Source organism: Natator depressus, chromosome 15, assembly GCF_965152275.1.
Source record: "Natator depressus isolate rNatDep1 chromosome 15, rNatDep2.hap1, whole genome shotgun sequence".
Lineage (NCBI taxonomy): Eukaryota > Metazoa > Chordata > Testudines > Cheloniidae > Natator > Natator depressus.
The window spans coordinates 23,397,402-23,414,849 of record NC_134248.1 but is presented as its reverse complement, the minus strand read 5'-3'; the positions used below and the strand labels follow the sequence as shown (position 1 = coordinate 23,414,849).

At 42.0% G+C, this 17,448-nt stretch overlaps 1 protein-coding gene across 1 annotated transcript in view; it reads left to right on the top strand.

Annotated features, from left to right (window-relative positions):
• The window catches only part of AACS (acetoacetyl-CoA synthetase), a 59,468-nt gene extending 42,907 nt beyond the window's left edge, over positions 1 to 16,561 (top strand). The window contains exons 11-18 of the mRNA XM_074972551.1: positions 2,579 to 2,643; positions 2,803 to 2,925; positions 4,316 to 4,429; positions 5,332 to 5,457; positions 8,001 to 8,070; positions 9,803 to 9,861; positions 11,572 to 11,774; positions 15,707 to 16,561. Coding sequence (XP_074828652.1) covers positions 2,579 to 2,643; positions 2,803 to 2,925; positions 4,316 to 4,429; positions 5,332 to 5,457; positions 8,001 to 8,070; positions 9,803 to 9,861; positions 11,572 to 11,774; positions 15,707 to 15,844 — 898 coding nt within the window. The 3' untranslated portion in view covers positions 15,845 to 16,561. The remainder of the gene's footprint in view (positions 1 to 2,578; positions 2,644 to 2,802; positions 2,926 to 4,315; positions 4,430 to 5,331; positions 5,458 to 8,000; positions 8,071 to 9,802; positions 9,862 to 11,571; positions 11,775 to 15,706) is intronic.
• Positions 16,562 to 17,448: the final 887 nt, after the last annotated feature.

Sequence of the window (17,448 nt, the reverse complement as noted above, 5' to 3'; positions counted from 1 at the left end):
TCTAATGTAGTTTGTTCCAAAATATTCATGTTGGCTGTTATCTTGTGTAGCACACTGCACCTTCATGACAGGGCATAACTGTTTACCCTGGTGATACTGAATAGCAATAACTCCTTGATTGGGATGATTTTAGTAAAGAGTCTGCTCAGTAGTGCTTGATTTAGCCCATATCAAGGGGTTAAGTTGGGGTGGGCAAACTACGGCTCAAGGGCTTCATTCGGCCCTCCAGATATTTTAATCTGGCCCTTGAGCTCCTGCTGGGGAGTAGGGTCGGGGGCTTGCCCTGCTCCGCACAGCTCCTGGAAGCAGTGGCATGTCCCCCGTCTGGTTCCTATGCATAGGGGCAGATGGGGTTCTGCACACTGCCCCTGCAGCTCCTATTGGCCGGGAACCTCAGCCAATGGGAGCTACAGGGGTGGTGCTGGTGGACAGGGCAGCACACAGAGCTTCCTGGCCACACCTCTGCTTAGGAACTGGAGGGGGGACATGCTCCTGATTCTGGGAGCTGCTTGTGGTAAGCGCTGCCTAGAACCCGCACCCCGATCCCCCCCTCCTGTGCCCTGACTCTGCCCCAGCCCCACCCCACCCCAGAGCCTGCACCCTGAGCCAGAGCCCTTAACCCCCTCCTGCACCTCAACCCCCAATTTTGTGAGCATTCATGCCCTGCCATACAATTTCCATACTCAGATGTGGGCCTCAGGCCAAAAAGTTTGCCCACCCCTGGGTTAAGTGGTGGTAAACTGGTGTTGGGGGGGGGGGAGGGAATTACTCCAAAGACTTCGGAAAGAGAGTATGCCAAATAGTAAACCAAAAAAATAGACCAGTGTAGAGTATCCTTGCAGTCTAATAAATGGCTCAGAGTAAGTAAAATATTGCATAAGGATAAAAATACTTCATATGATTGTAGTAAGCCACAGCCAAAGGACCAGCCAATCACTGTTTGTAATAGAGAAGAGATTGTGATTTATTCTTTATACAAAGAGGTGCCCATCCTATGCTCTAGGTGCTCCATGCAATATTCCATATACTTGCATGTCTCTAAAGCACCTTGCAGAAATAATAATTATCTTCATACACTTCAGCATATCCTCAAGGGAGTTTATTGCCACCATGTAAAACTAACACTATGCCAGCACAAATCACTTGAGCATTACTTACACAGGAGCAGGATTTCTTGAAGGTTAATGTATAGATCAGGCTAACACTTCCAGCAATAAATGGAGTTGAGGGGGAGGCTTCACTTTAACTTTTAATTGGTGTGTGGGAAGACTTTTTTCCTTCTTCTCTCCTGCCTTGTGATCAGAGAACTGAAAATGACTTATATGCAGTCATTTAAAAATCTGTTTCCTGGTTAGATTAATGGCATCTCAAAACTCCCATATTAAAGCAGTAGGCAAATGAAGCTCTTGGGATTCTATTGCAGCCCCAGTTATATTTTTAACTAATGTAGACAAATGTAGGTATTAAGCCTCATTGATTACTTTGGATAGTTTAACTTTTTCAAACTGAATAACACCCACTGTTCTTTTTACCACATTACTGCTTGCTATGCAATCCTTCTAGAGTCCATTGGTTTGATCAGGGGGATGGAGCCAGGACTCCTGAGTTCTATTTCTGGTACAGGCCTTGAGTAAGTCACTTTGCCTCTCAGGACCTGATCAAATGGGTGTTACAAGAATATTTTAACTTATTGGATGGTTGTGAAGCTTGATTGGGGCAGGGGAGAGGGGTAGCATGCAAGGAAAACGTTTATGCTCCTGATGCTTTAACTGGCTTGTCTGTTTCTTGCATATGACCACATTCTCCAGCTATGTATCTTATTTATTTATTGCATTAATTGAAATATTTATTTCACACTGTGCCTTCAGTGTTGGTGTGACTGTTTTGCGTAATGTGAATAGTAATGCTGCAAAGCTGATTGCATTGTCCTAAAGATCTGTAATTTGCAACTGAGAGGAGGAGGAGACTGCTCAAACTTAGATACTAAACACGGTGCCTTAGCAAGTGTAGCAAAAAATTGCCTTGTTTTGTGAGTAGCAGAAAGGTGCTGAACCAGGGTTTTCTCCTTATGACATCTCCCCAATTCTAGAATTCAACAGGCAGCCACATATACACTGTGCTCCATATGTATGCAACTCTCATTGACTTCAGTTGGAATTGAGTGTGTATCTGAGAGCAAAACTTGGATCACTGTCGTCTATTACACTGCACTGGAATAACACAATTCTGATACTTGAGAGACGATAACAAGGCGACGATGCCCTGTTAAACAGCAATTATGGCAAATTAACGAATTATATGTTAGGAGATTTCCTAATGTATTTGGAGTGCTTTGTAGTTCAGGATTCCTGAAACTGTAAGTGAATGCTTTCCATTAGATGGGAAGGCTGTGCTTAATATTTAAAGCCAGAATTAAAAATTTCAAAGCTACACAAATGACTCAATTGACCTGACTAATTTTGATTGCTGAAGAAGACATGCCTAGAATCCATTAAAGCTTTAAGCAGATCTGATACTTGACTGATCCTGCAAGGTGTAGAATGTGCAAAGTCCTTGAAAATTTCTTTCTCCTCTCTAGGATCACCATCCTTGGAACGGGTGCAAAGTGGCTGGCTGTGTTAGAAGAGAGAAACTTAAAACCATGTAAGCTTCAAACCCCTCTGTTTTTTCTCTGGCCTTGTAGCCTGTCCACAGACAGTGAGCTGAGAGTTAAGTTTGACTCTATGGATTTATGTAAGTGGTGAATAGATAATATGATAGAACTTAAATGTTTGTAATTCCTGGTTTTCTTCCATCTTTAAGGTGACACCCATAATCTTCAAACACTTCATACTATACTATCTACAGGGTCACCGCTCAAATCTCAAAGCTACGAGTATGTCTACAAACATATAAAGAGCAGTGTCCTCCTGGGATCCATTTCAGGTAATACTTACTCCAAAAGCATTTTACGTTTGCTAATTCCTTCTGTAGCCAGTTCCCATCTTTGCTGCCTCTTTGCAACTTTGTGTACAGGAAAATTGGGCTGGGAGATCAGTCAGCCGTGATTATACTTAAACTGCAACTACCTTTGACTTGTGCAGGGTTTTTCTGCATAATTCAGCATGCCGTTGCATTAGTATAATGAACTTGGTGCACTCAAAGACTTTGAGATGGAATTATTGTGACAGAGTAGATGTAAGGAAGCAGGATACTTTCTTTTGACTGGCTGTCCTCGCGGGCAGTAGGGTGAGAGGAGGAAGAGAGTCTGTTTAACCTACAGCACGCATTGTTCTCTGCGTAGCTGATTTCACCAGGAAACTTCTCCTGAGACTTTTGCCAGGCTTCCATTTCAGTTAATGGCCACGATAGACGGGTCAATGTGTAGATTATGTAATTAACAATGGAGATGTGTCAATCCATGTCCAGTGTAGTGTGAGGAGAGCTCACTTGGGCAGTTTCTTTTCTATTCGTATAAAGTCGCACTCATACAGGGCCCTGTTGTGCAGGGTACCAAGGATCCGGTCTTCAGTGGGACTGTGTCCACCTAGTTTAGACCCCAGGTGCAGAGTCCAATCCTTCTGCTGTTAAAGTCGATGGGAGTTCTGTCCCTGACTTTAATGGAAGCAGGTCTGGACCTTAAGGTGACATTTATTAATAGTCTCTGATGTCAAAGTACAGTCATGTGAGGTGAGATTTGCAGGATTGGGCCTTTTGTTGTAACTGCCTTTTATTTAAATATGACTAGAAATATCCTGATTACTCGAGTGAAAATTTTTTTTTTTTTAAATTAAGGCTTAAATATTCCCCATGAGTGCAAAGATCCCAAACATAACTACAGTTGTGCTAATGCACAAGAACAAGAAATAGAAATGGACCACCAGCAACTATCTAGTCCAGCTATACTGTTTGATTGCAAGATGCCCCAAGGAACCAAAGGGCATAGTGTCATTTCCTCATCTTAAACCTCTCTGGATCAGTGACCTAACTATAGACTAGGGGCCTGAATCGCCACTCTCACTGTGTAAATTAGGAGTTCCTCAGTGAAGTTAATGAATCTTTTACCAGTGTAAAACTAGTGGGAGAAAAAAATTCAGTCCCTAAGGTATATGCCTTTACAAAGGGCATGCGTATTGTAAGAAAAGCCTCTCTAACTTTCTTCATTGTAAATTGTATAGAAATAGTAGACAATCTAGGCAGTGTATTCTAGGTTTTGTTACTTAGAGTGGACAGAATTTATTTCAGTATTATGTGAAAATAAAATAAAAACTCAGTGGCCTTTATTTGATCTCTTTAAAAGTGTCTGAATTCTAAGTGTCCCTCCTTTTTGTTATAGGTGGAACAGATATCATTTCATGTTTCATGGGTCAGAATGTTACAATCCCAGTTTACAAAGGAGAGATTCAGGCCAGGAACCTGGGCATGGCAGTGGAAGCATGGAATGATGAAGGTAACCATTTTCCAGTCAACTCAATAGGCATTTCTAACTAAAATGTAATAGCTGCAGGAATTTGGATGGTGATTAATGGGACTGATAGAGAGACAGTCTCATCTCTTGATCAGCTGATAATCCAACCTGATGACCAAAAGTGGCAACCATCTCATGGCTAAGTGGCTAGCTGTAAATGAGTTAGTGATCTCAAAACCGTTTCTCAACTGTGCTCTTATAGTGGTGGTGGTCTTTGATGTAGAAGCTTGTCCCACAAGAAACTGGACTGAGCAAATCTGATGGCTGTTCAGGACCCTGTGTTAGTATGAGACCATATCCCAACATTTTGTATTTGTGTTTGGTAGTTATGCTCCTGTCCAATTAAAATCTGTCTATACCAGACACTGGATTAAATTCACCACTGATGTAATTCCATTAAACTTTAATGAATTTTTTTTGCATTCCTCTGCAACAGAGGGTTTTTTTTTCCTGCTGTGATCATCTGGGTGTATCTCACCTAATCAGTTTCCTGCTATTCTAGGGACCTTGGGCATTGGTAGTACTTTGGTCTTTCTGTTCTGTCCCTGTGGCTCAAAGTTTAGCTCCTGAGGACTGAAATACATTGGTCTAATTGAAGTCTTTGGGTTTAATATGGGGGTATTTGGGAGAGGCTTGTGCTAAACGGGGGGCTAGAACAGAGGGGACCATTAGATCATCTAACCTTACTCTGTGAAGTTAAATCAAGGTTGAATTTAGCCCATTGACCATAAACTTTTTAGATCAGCTACTAACACCCAGAGTGACAGGGCCTCTGGGTTTTACCATTCTGCAAATAATAATCCTATGTTCTTTGCTTTGCTTTGGTACCCAGCGGTTTACAAAAGGGAAATGCAGAAAATCTGTCTCTCTTTATTTGTAAACAGGCAAACCAGTTTGGGGGGAAAGCGGTGAGCTGGTTTGTACCAAGCCTATGCCCTGTCAGCCTACACACTTCTGGAATGATGAGAATGGAAATAAATACAGGAAAGCTTATTTTTCAAAATTCCCAGGTATGTAGTGAAATGCTTAGTTCATTATCTGAACTGACCAGGCATACAGAACTGACGGTTGTTTACAAAATTATAAGCCTGCTCTTTCCCATGGTTGGGTGGATGCAGTTGGATCTAGATTTGCTAGGGTGGCACTTGTAACAAATGTTTGATAAATATCTTGCTATTTATTCGCTGGTGCTTTGGTCTGAATTTCAGTCTGGGTTAGTCGAATTTGAATTTCTGGAAAACGAATTCCTCTGTTGCTGTTAGGCAGATAGGACTGCTAGAGCAGCTTGATCTGGCTCGGCACAGGTGTACGCTGTTGGGTGTATAAGTGGGAAAGGAATGATCTTCTATTGAGTGCTACTATACGGATGCCAGACTGTTCCTGCCTAGTATTAGAAGTGAGGCCTAGGAGATAAGCCCAGGCCTAGTACCTAATTAGTGTGAGGGGTAAGCTAGTATCTCGTTCTCCACTCCCGCACCAGCCCTGTGTTGATAAGAGTAAGGGGACAGATGTGCAGTGGGTTAGATGCTTGTTTGTGCTTTATTCTGGAGCACTGGGTCCACCCATAGCCTTTGCTCGTACTTGCACTGAAGCACAGCAACGTTGCCCTCCGTGTTGCATGCTGGGCATGGGCTTGTGGGATCAAGGCCTTGAGTCCATTTCTTTTCAGCGCTAGATGGAGATGTTTATCAATCACAGCCTCACAAAGGCGTTTCAAGTGAGTAACAAGGAAGAGTGCCTTTTACTGTGAGAAGCCACGATCTACAGTAGGAGAGTGCTACCTTTCACTTAACCACAGGGGTCTGTTTACCGTTCCATTCCATGGCCCTTTTCTTATTTTATAAGCAATATTCAGCTATTGCTGCCACATTTATAATTTTAGCAACCTTTTCTGTCCCATTGTTTATACTGAGTGGCCAGTTTCCTTCCGTGGGGGTGGGAAAGGGGGATGACCGCATAACATGACAATGCCCGGCGAGACCCCACACGTTACAAGTTGCATTTCAAGTTTTAATTCTACTATAAAGTTTTCTTCCTAGCAGATGGCCTAGGATCATACACCATGAAATAAGTCTAACTCTAAATAAAGCCCTGGTACGCTTTAAAACAGATCTTTTGACAGCTTTCCACACACTCTTCCACAGTCACCAATCAAAACAGTCTCTTTGTGTTCTTCCTTTGCTGCCTCACTGCAGTTTGAAAGACTGCGTATAAAACCACAGCACGCACTCTGCCTAGCTGTGGCAGTAGTTACCAATACACAGCCACCTCGTCTGTCATTTGTTTGTAAGCTTTCTCCTGGAAAGAGGTGCGTGTTTTATTTTTAACAATAGATTATTTCTTTCTTTGGCTTTATAGTACTAGGTTCTTGATGTTTTGGTGGTTTATAGTACATTTCACTTAACTGGCCACTAAAACCAGAGGGGCCTTTAAGAACAAAAGGGACCACTGAATCCATGTAAAAGCATGTGCGTGTGCACCCGTAGCAACCGCAACTCTGAAAGGACAGATCGCTGTGTTTGACAGCAGTCTTCCCTAAGAAACCTGTACCGATGGTGGTTTCAGTGATCTGTTGGGAACCCTATTTTTTGTGGTGGTCTGTAGAAATGTGTTTCAGGTTGAAACGAAGTATAAAATTTGTCAGTTGAGGAATGGAGTGGTGCCTGCACGTGCGTGGTTGGGGTTTTGTCCTTACCCAATCTAATTCAAATTTTGCTTAAAGTTTCCATTCCCAGCACTGGAGTTTCTCCATGTTAACCCTGCTGTAGATGAGAAAAACATCTAGCCCAGCTTCTAGGGGTCTGATTCTGATTTTTTGTACTAGTGTAAATCCAGAGTAACTCCGTCAAGCAAACGGGAGCCCCTGTGACTCACTGAGAGCCTGCCATGTAATCCCAGAGAGTGCCTCTGCCCCAGAATTACTGACAGGGTCGAGGGAGACATCCCCTTTGAGTGTTACCTCTACTCATGCCTCACTGTGAGTGGTGGTCAAAGCATTGACTCAGATCTCTGAGGATCCTGCATCACACAATCAGTGAAGCATTTAACACAAGACTGAGGCTGGGCGTTGACTCTGAGTATGCTCAGGCCAATCAATCTTTCTTCCCCTCACTCTCTGATGGGGGAAGAGCAACATCCCAAATCTGGGTCCCATACAGATGCATGTTGTGCAGCCAGCTAGAACAAGCCTCTGTTGAGGTCAGGGGAGTTAAACCACTGTGTGGAGGATCAGAATCATGCCCAGAATGTTGAGGATTAGACAGCTCTCCCTTGGGTGAGTAAGGGCTGTACCTATTCACAGGAGTAGTCCGACTGACAGAATCAAAGGACTTACACCTTCCACATGCTTTTAGATTTTTGTGCGTGTCCCCTTTGTCATATTCTAGCTAAACTCTACAGACTTAAATTTTAATTTTCCGCCTAACTCAGTCTCTCCAAACTCTGGTGCCATCCCCTTCTGGTCTTCGATAACTAAATTGCAGTTGCATGGTGAGTCAATCAGATCTGCATTGATGGCAAATGGGCTGGTTAACACTTTGTCACCTTCTGACAGGTGTTTGGGCCCACGGTGACTACTGCAAAATAAATCCTGAGACTGGAGGAATCATCATGCTTGGCCGCAGGTAAAGTATAGTTTAGTAAAACTGTTCTGAGGGAACATGTGTAAAGTTGGCAGGCTCTGCTGGGTTGCAGGAGAACATGTACATTTCTCAGATGACTCCCCACTCTGCTTGTTGGTGGAGTTTCTGGATCTGAGGAAATATACTAGAATCCTATTACTTTCAACATTGTAAATGTTAACATTTATGTAACACAAGACCTAGGGGTTACCAAATGAAATTAATAGGCAGCAGGTTTAAAACAAACAAAAGGAAGCCTTTCTTCACACAAGGCACAGTCAACCTGTGGAACTCCCTGCCAGAGGATGTTGTGAAGGCCAAGACTACAACAGGGTTCAAAAAAGAACTAGATAAGTTCATGGAGGATAGGTCCATCAATGGCTATTAGCCAGGCTGGGCAGGGATGATGTTTCTAGCCTCTGTTTGCCAGAAGCTGGGAATGGATGACAAGGGATGGATCACTTGATTACCTGTTCTGTTCATGCCCTCTGGGGCACCCGGCATTGGCCACTGTTGGAAGACAGGATACTGGGATAGATGGACCTTTGGTCTGACCCAGTATGGCCAGTAAGTTCACAGTGAAGGGACAGCACATTGTAAATAGCTAATATACGGTACTTGTGCAGGATTGCTAGCCTACAGCCTCTTGGGTTTTGAGAGGTCATGCTGCTGAGAAGCTGGGATTTCACAGGATGCAGTGAGGCCCAGTGGGTGGGGCACCAGACAGGGAGTCAAAACTAGGCTCGCTCTTGGCTCTGCATTTGATTTGCTACATAATCTTGAGCATGTTGCTGCCCTGCACTTCTAAAAGTATCCTTTGAGTTCTTCTGTTTTTGTTTTGATTTTTTTGCCAGAGGTCCAACTTGAGGGACTATGGGCATAACTTTCAAAAGTGCCACGCACCACAACTCTAGTGGGCTTCAGTGATAAGTGCTGGGTGCCTCTGAAAATTAGGCCTTGCATGTCTCAAGTTGGACTCCCAGAAAATGGAGAGACTGAAAATGTCTGCCTTAACCTCTCTGTACCTCAGGTTCCCTATGGTGCTGTGGGATAATGGTACTTATCCATCTTTTTAAACCACTTTGAAAGCTACAGGTTAGAAGTGTGAGGTGTTACCTTGTTATAAGTTGTCATGCTTGTTTTGAAGAGTTAATAGGACTTCAGGAGCATTGTTTGGTAAATACTGCCATATAATTTATCAGCTCTCCGTTTTAATGGCAAGTTAGTGGTCCAGGATTTTGTCCAGATTTTCACGCAACAGGCCTGGTTCAGTTTCTAGGCTCAGCTCATGGAGTCCACTGTCTGCAGGGAGTGAGATGTGCTTCTGAAATGGAGATGCTCCACCTCAGGTGGTGGGAGGGGGAAGACAAAATAGCAGTGCCAAGGAGTGCCACAAAGGCACCTGGCTGTGTTACTTGGTGGCTGGATATTGGTGGCTACTTTTTGTGAAGGCCTGTGTGCATGCAGGTTTAAGTGAGGAAAGCCAGTGGAATCTTTGGGCATGGAGGAAACAAATGATGAAGGGAAGAATGTGGTTTGTTTTAAAATTAAGTTTTACACAAAATATAATGAGCACAAAGCTGCTTTTAGACAAAAATCTCTTGTAATCCTATTTCTGCTACAACTTCCTGCATATTTCACCACACCAAATATTGAGAAACCTAGTAAATTGCATCATTTCTTCATCAAACCCTAACTACATTTTGATACTCCTTTGTTTGTGTGTAACTTTCAGTGATGGTACGCTAAATCCAAGTGGAGTGAGATTTGGAAGTTCCGAAATCTATAACATAGGTAGGAAAAACTTTCATCCACCTTTTGCAACAGTGACATTTGTGTAGCCTTAAATCTGAAATGTGAGCATTTAAAGGGTTGTTGAAAGGATTAATTAATTAACACATGAGATCTTTCATTGGAAAGGGGCTAAAGAAGAGGTTATTCTCATTAACCAACGAAATACTGCTTTGTTGACTTTGAAATTGCCTTCCTTCCAAAAGGTTCTACAGAGCTGGAGGTGACTAACTGAAATGGACTGCATTTTCCTCAAAGATGTTGCATTCATGTAATAAGGCTTACAAGAATTGTGCAAACCATTTTATGTGACTTCAAAAGAGAATCCATTATTTCCATTGTTTGTTCTTCCAAGACGAACTATTAGACAGTGCTCGGTTGTTTTTACTGAGCCGTTGTCAATAGCCGAGATAAATTCTTGTGCCTTTTTATTACTGCCATAAGTGAATCTGTGCACAAAGGCAGTGTGTGACTGTATGGAGTTAGCAGTAATGAGGGAGGGCAGAGAGATGGTGTCAAGCATTCCTCTGGCATAGTGAATTGAGGTATTGTTCTGCTGCAAAAGCTGTCGTCCTCGTACACTGTGAAATCTGGAGGGTCAGTTTCTCTTGTGGGTGGTGGGGCAACTTTCAGAATGTTCATGGCTATTACCCTAGGCTGCATTTCACTTAGTTACTCCCTTGCGTAAGCTTTGGAACAGTCTCTCCCTTGTCTTGTTTTTGGAACCTACCAGCCAGAGTCTAATCCAGGTTACATTGGTGGAAATGATATCTGATTCTGGCTCCCTGTGTTCAAGGGCTCTGCTGTGTAACTATCAGTATAGTAAATAAATATTTTGTTTCAGTCGGGGATGCAGTTGAATACTGAACCAGTTTGTGATCAGCCTGTGATTTGATGATGCCTCCTCACCTTTTTTTAAACCAGTTGAGATTGTACTGCCTGGATCATCCAGCTGCACATGGTGAAATATACTTAAGGCATCCTGCCTCATGACTGGTTGAAAAGCAGTCATATGATGAGAGGGAGGAGGAGGGGGGGTGCTGGTCAGGGCTCAAACTTGGATTCAATTCCCTGCTCCAACACGGACTTCCTGTGCCACCTTGTGACAGCCACTTAGTCTCTTTGGACCTCCATTCCCCATCTGTAAAATGGGGATAGTAGCACTAGCCTACCTCACTTGATTGTTGAGGGTAAATACATTAAGGACCCGGAAGTGCTCAGACTGTGGTAATAGGGGGTATAGAAGTACCTTAGTTAGTTGTGGTAAATCAGCAAACGTATTGCCTGTGTTTGAACAAAAAGGTTTATTAAGCCAACAACTATATCAAAATTTTAGCCTGACCTAAGTCCGTATTTGGAGCTATAAACTTTGATATTCGCTTTCCCAGAAATCAATGACTGGGATTTAAAAAACATAAAAACTCCAAGGGAGTTGGTGACTTGGATGACCGACTTTCAGTGTGGTTTGCTTATTTAATTGCTTTAAAATTTTTTGAAAATCTTAATTAGGTAGGCCAATGCCACTGATAGTGTGGTACTTGGGTGCCTAATTCCCTTAAGTGTTCTCTTTAAGAATCCCAGTCAATATCTGCTTGTTTGCCTCATCAGTGCCAGAACAGGTGATGGGAGATGTGCCCTTTAGTGTAAAATAAAAAAAAGCATCCAGTGGAAAAAACAAGTGCATGTGATGATAAAGCACTCTTCTTCTTTCAGTGGAAGCCTTTGAGGAGGTTTCAGATAGCCTCTGTGTCCCTCAGTACAACAAAGAGGGGGAGGAAAGGGTGATCCTCTTCCTGAAGATGGCGTCGGACCAGGTGTTCAGTCAGGATCTGGTGAAAAGGATTAGGGATGCGATACGCATAGCGCTGTCTGCCAGACATGTTCCTAGCCTCATTCTAGAAACCAAAGGCATTCCGGTATGTCATGAAAACACTGCCTAATTTTTTTTCTTTGTCACCTTGAGCAGTAATTAAGGAGCAGTTGTCATCACTCTTCAAACCCACACGCCTGGAAATTTTAGCATCTTAAAAAGCATTTTCAAGTTTTATAAATAGTTTGTCTATGTTGCCTAGCGACTTCACTTTTTTTTTGCTTTCTTCTCAACTAAGCTTGTTTTTGGAACTATCCCTACCCACCCTTGGTTTATAAATATACATGTGCCCTGCTGAGCTAAAGATTGGGTTATATTTTCTTATAAAATACTTTGTGCTTTCTCAATACATATTATAAAGCTAACTTTAGCTTATAGGTGTGCCAAAAAGCTTTTGCTTGCCTTTTTGTTTGTTTTTCCATTTCAAATAGTATGTTTTTGAAAGCTGAGAGCATCGAGCAAATGTTTGAAATCACTTTTCTTACATCCGTTTTTGCATTTCAATTTTAGGTCCATCCATATTTTTAACAATAGCTATAACTACAATAAGAGCTCTTCCTCTGCCTGTGTCTAACAAATATATAATTAGTCACACTATATATAGCACCAGCGTGGCATCATTTTAATATCGGACACATTCTCTGCAACACAGCTATATCCTGCCCATCGAATGGGCTCCATGGAAATGAATCTTTTCCATCTTGAGCTATTATAAATCTGTGATCTTAATATATTGTGTTTAACAAGGCCAGGGAGAAAGGGGACGTCCCTGATGTCCCTAGTGATGGCCTTTATCCTGTCTAGTGACTCTTTTTGGGAGCACAGGTGTGAATGAGTTGTACTTTAATGGGTATATTTGCATGCTGTATAGAGAGTCATCTTGCTTCTGTTCTCAAGTGTGGGAAACCTTCTCTTCTGAAAGCAGAGATGGACATCAGAAGTACTTTCCCTGCTTTAACTTTTACCTAAATTCAGAGAAATATAAGCAGTAGTGAGGAATCTTCCAGTAATTCAGTACCGATATGGAAGGCAAGAGCTGGGGTTCCCAGTAAAGAGTACTGTCAGTAGGTGACTGACCGTGTCACTGTTAAACCACAGGGGCTCTTTCTGCAAAGTTGAACACGTTCCTTCCCAAGGAAAACGCAGCTGCCTCCACAGAGTGGTGGACACCTTTATACATTTGTTTGACAGAGACCCTCCGTTTTCAGACATGTCTGTGCAGGTGAACATGCTGGGCCTGATTCTACTCAACCATGCAGCACAGTAACCCATCTTGTCTTCAGTGGAGTTACTGACACACCCCATTGTAAGTCAGGCTTATGGAGCCTGGTCCGAGAGGAGCCTGCTTGGTGCTTCTCTGTTCTTCTCCTCCCATCTCACTGGAGGAGCCTCTCCATTTTAAAAGCCCTATCCCCAGTCCCCACCTGCTGCTCTGTGAGCAGCTCACTGTTGGCAAGGCTGGAACGTGCAGGGTAGTTCCTGGCAGGCCATGTGCATATGGGCTTAAGTCTTCAAGCATTTTCTCTAAAGCACTGTAAGCCTAATTTTTCAAACATGCCTAACTAAATCCAAATGTAGGCTCCTGACTCAGTGGCCTGCCTTTCAGTGGCACTGTGCACTGGGAGCTCCCATTTGGTTTCATACTTCAGGCAAGGGCCTGATTCTGGTGTCTGTTGGCTTACACTGCTGTAAATAAGTAGCATTGGGCTTAGCATGTCTTGTTTGTATGAGGGTTTTAAAAAAAAAAAAAAAAAAAAAAACCTTCGTAACTTACCTCTTGAGTAGTGATATAGATTTTTCTAGACTGCATCTTTGGCTTCTACATAAAATGTTAAATTTCAAAGATGCATAAATCACCTGAATGCAAAGAATGAAGTTGATGGCGATGAGGCGTTTGAGAGCCAGCCCCTTAGGAATGCCTGCTTAGATGGTTAATTAGTTCACACTGTGACTGAATTTACAATGGAATACATTTTATCTGAAACATAACTAAAATTCATCTGCAGTAAAGTGATCAAAGCTGTCTCCTTGCTTTCTTTGAAGGTTTTACTTGGGAAGGAAAAAATCTTTCCATATACTGCTATTTCTAGATGTCAGTTTGCGTTTATAAAAACGAAGTACCTGCCCCCAAAATTATAGGGCTTTGAGCCCGGTGTCATTTTACACTGGTTGAAATTGGGAATAACTCTGGCATCAGTGGAGTTGGTGTAAAACACCCCCGTAAGTGAAATCAGGATCAGGCCTATATTTTACAAACTGTCAAAAATAGACATGCCAAAAACTCTGGAAAAGGCTTGGAAATTACTTCATGCTTCCAGTTAAATGTTTAAAGAACTTTTTTTCCCGTGCACAGATAATATACAGTGACAAAGGGCTGTGCGCACAAGCATACATTTATACTGTAAAATATTCTTGATCTGGTTAGAACACCTGATCCACTTTGACATCTATACCGTCTTTGGGCTGTGCGTGTGTTAACTGATACAAAAGTGTGGAAGTCCCCTGCTGTTCTATCTGTCTGGGTATTTGGTGTGGATAAACCTTTCAGAGTTAGTATGTAGGGAATTCGAACTGGGAAAGATTTGCAGTACCTTGACTGAGCCCTGTGGCCCCAATTTGACAAAGCACTTAAGCATATGCTTAGTTAAACGCTTGCTGCCAGCTTTTTTTGAAACATGTTGTATGACTAGCTTCCCTCTCCCTCCCCAAGAAGTGAACTTCCAGCAGCTCCCATCGACTTCATTGGGAATTCTAGGTCCTCCTTGCTTCCCAAAACCAGGCTGGTAATCACTGAGGAGGAAGAGTGGCTGTTTAGTGTTATGCCAGGGGATAAGAACTATGTAGTATTAAACAAGGAAAAAATAGACCAAATACCTGAATAACTTCCTAACTATACAGTATTGTTGCTAAAGACCATTTGGCCTGCTCTGAAAGATCTTTAATGAAAAGGTGTCTCAGAAGGGTTAACTTCTGGGCTTCACCTTGAGGAGATAACTCTGAGCCCACTGGCTGCTTTGCTATATCTTGCCACAACCTCGGTTATCTTAACCAAAATGAAGAGTAGACAGAACAAGGCGGTGGCTGGTACTGAAAAGCAGGCCAAACGATGCTCTTGTTCAACAGCTTCCGTAATGGAGACACCTGGTGCTCCCTGAGATGGGATCGACCATCCCTCAGGGATCATCCCTGCCAACAGGAGAATCAGGTCTTCTCTACTTGCCTTTGCCAGCCAAGAATTCCACTGTTTTGGAGCACAGATTGGGATTTCTTCACTGCACAATTGCAGTAGTGCCTTGGTCAGCAACACTGAAACCCAAGCACAGAGAACCTGTCTTTTGCCTCCTCATGATGTCTTGTTCCCACAGAAGCTGTTTTCTATCTGAATCTGTTTATTAACAGCAATTAAATGTCTAGGGAAACAAGTGAAAGTCCTTGAAGTAAATCCAAGTTGTGTAGCTTGGCTCCATCTCCAAGTCCAGGGCTTTGAAAAGCAGGGTTTTGGTTTGGCCCCTTATACAGAGAGAACACTTGTGGAATTGAGATCAAGGTACATGTACACATGCACGTATCCAGGGCTTCTTGGATCTAGGGTTTTGGTTTGGGCCTATTTCTAGAAAACCTAAAAAGCTGAAAATCATGTGTAATTTTAAATGGCAGAAAGTTGCAAAATTTTAATTATTGCATTAAGGGCCCGATCCTGCTTCCCTAGAAGTAAATGAGAGCTGGCTTAGGGTGATAGTATTGTCTATTAAAAAACTAAAATCACTAATAAAACTCATCAAATTCAGTTTGCTTTTCAAACTGTTTAAGAAACTATTTGTTGTCAGGTGTAGCAGAATTCCTGCCTCCACTGTTAGGGGTAATGAATCAATTCCAGCCTTAGCGGCGGCTTTTCCATTGGACCATTTATAAAGCAACCAGACGAAGAGTGTAGCTTCATTGTTGCCTGACTTATTTACTTTATTTTATTTTTTGCAGTACACAATAAATGGGAAGAAAGTTGAAGTGGCTGTGAAGCAGGTCATTGCAGGGAAGGACGTTGATCAGCGGGGATCTTTCTCAAATCCAGAGACGCTGGATTTGTACCAAAATATTCCTGAGCTTCAGAATTTCTGAATCTGTTTGTTGCATCTCTGTGTTCTGTTTGGTTTTTTGTATATATGAATACTGTATGTAAAGAAAAAGCTATTTAAATACCAGTGGTTCTTTTAAAGGAAAAATATTTCATTAAGTGCATTATGAAAGGCTTGGGTAAAATGTAGCTACCTTTTACTAGATGAATAGGCAATGTGTCTTGGAGTCTATCTTTAAGCCTGGAAGAGGGAAACCGCCTGTTTGGGTTTTTATACATGTGACAAATGCATCTTTTCTGGTTAGATTTATATCAACAACCTGGCAAACTAGAACCTGAAGAGCAAACGGTTTCCAATTGATGATGGAAAATTGTGTTCATAAAATTTTCTTTTTTTTTTATTTTTTAAATGGAATTCAAGCTATTTATTTAAAACAACACTACCCGGTTAGAGCCAGGTGCAGGGAGTCTTTGGCTTTTTAAAATACTTGATGTTTGTCCTATGCAGGAGCGTAAAGGCATGTCAGCATGGCCATGAAATATAAAAGTAAGCAGTACTTTTTAATGTGTTTTTATAAAGCCACATCTCAGTTCATGGCTGCTACTCTGAAACCTCTTTTATTTGACTGACTGACTCAGTTTGAGCACAGTCTTGAAATATCTCACTGTACCCTTGGAGGTAATTGCTGCTTCATTTTGTGATATCTTCACATATAGTTTTAAGCTTTCAGCTGATATGTTTTTATAGATTTTTTTTGGGGGGGGGGGGGGGGGGCAAATGCTGTGTCACTTCTGTTGGTGAAAAGCCAGCGTTTGTCTGATTTTTTTCCAGTGGAATTACATCAGTGTGACTGAATAGAATTTGACTCTTACTGCTCTAAAATCCATATTAGAGTCTGAAGGCAAAAATCCAGTACTGCATTAGCTGAGCAATTCCAGTTATTAATGTAATAAAAGCCAATGTTTTTGTAAGACTTTTTTTTACTAAATGTGATGTTGAAAGTGAAACTAAATTTTTTAAATTCTTTATCCTTCCAGTTTATAAAGGGGGAAAAAACCTTTTACAAGTATGTTGACACTATAAACATAGAAGATACAATTGCAATAGGTATACAGAACCCCTGGCATTCAGGATCCCATGCACTATTTGAATATTGTGGGTAAAGTATTTAATGCGTTAAAATCATGGGGTGTCCTTAATTGTGTTCAGTGCATTCACCGCTGTTAATATGTTCAACTTAATAAAAATGAAACCGATCCTTAAGCGTTGGTTTTTATTTTCACTCAGTTGTCTCATTTGACTCTTTTTTTTCTTTTCTTTTCTTTCACGCTCTGGTATGATCTGATTCTTAGCTTAATTTCCTTTTCCTCCACCCATCCCCCAACACTTTAGTCTTTTTTTGTCTCTCCCCTCCCCCCAAATCTCTACATTGTATGCTCTTCAGGGCCCGGGTTACCATCTACATGTTCTGCACAGCACTGGGCATGTGGCACAGCACTGAGATGCCTGTTGATGTATGGGGTGTGGCGCATGTGACTAAATGCAGAAGCAAGCCTGTTGAGAATGTGCCCCTCTGCTTTACATCCTCCAGCACGGTCCTAAAATAGTATGTCCAGCTAGATCTTCACTGCAAAGTGTGTGTGTTTA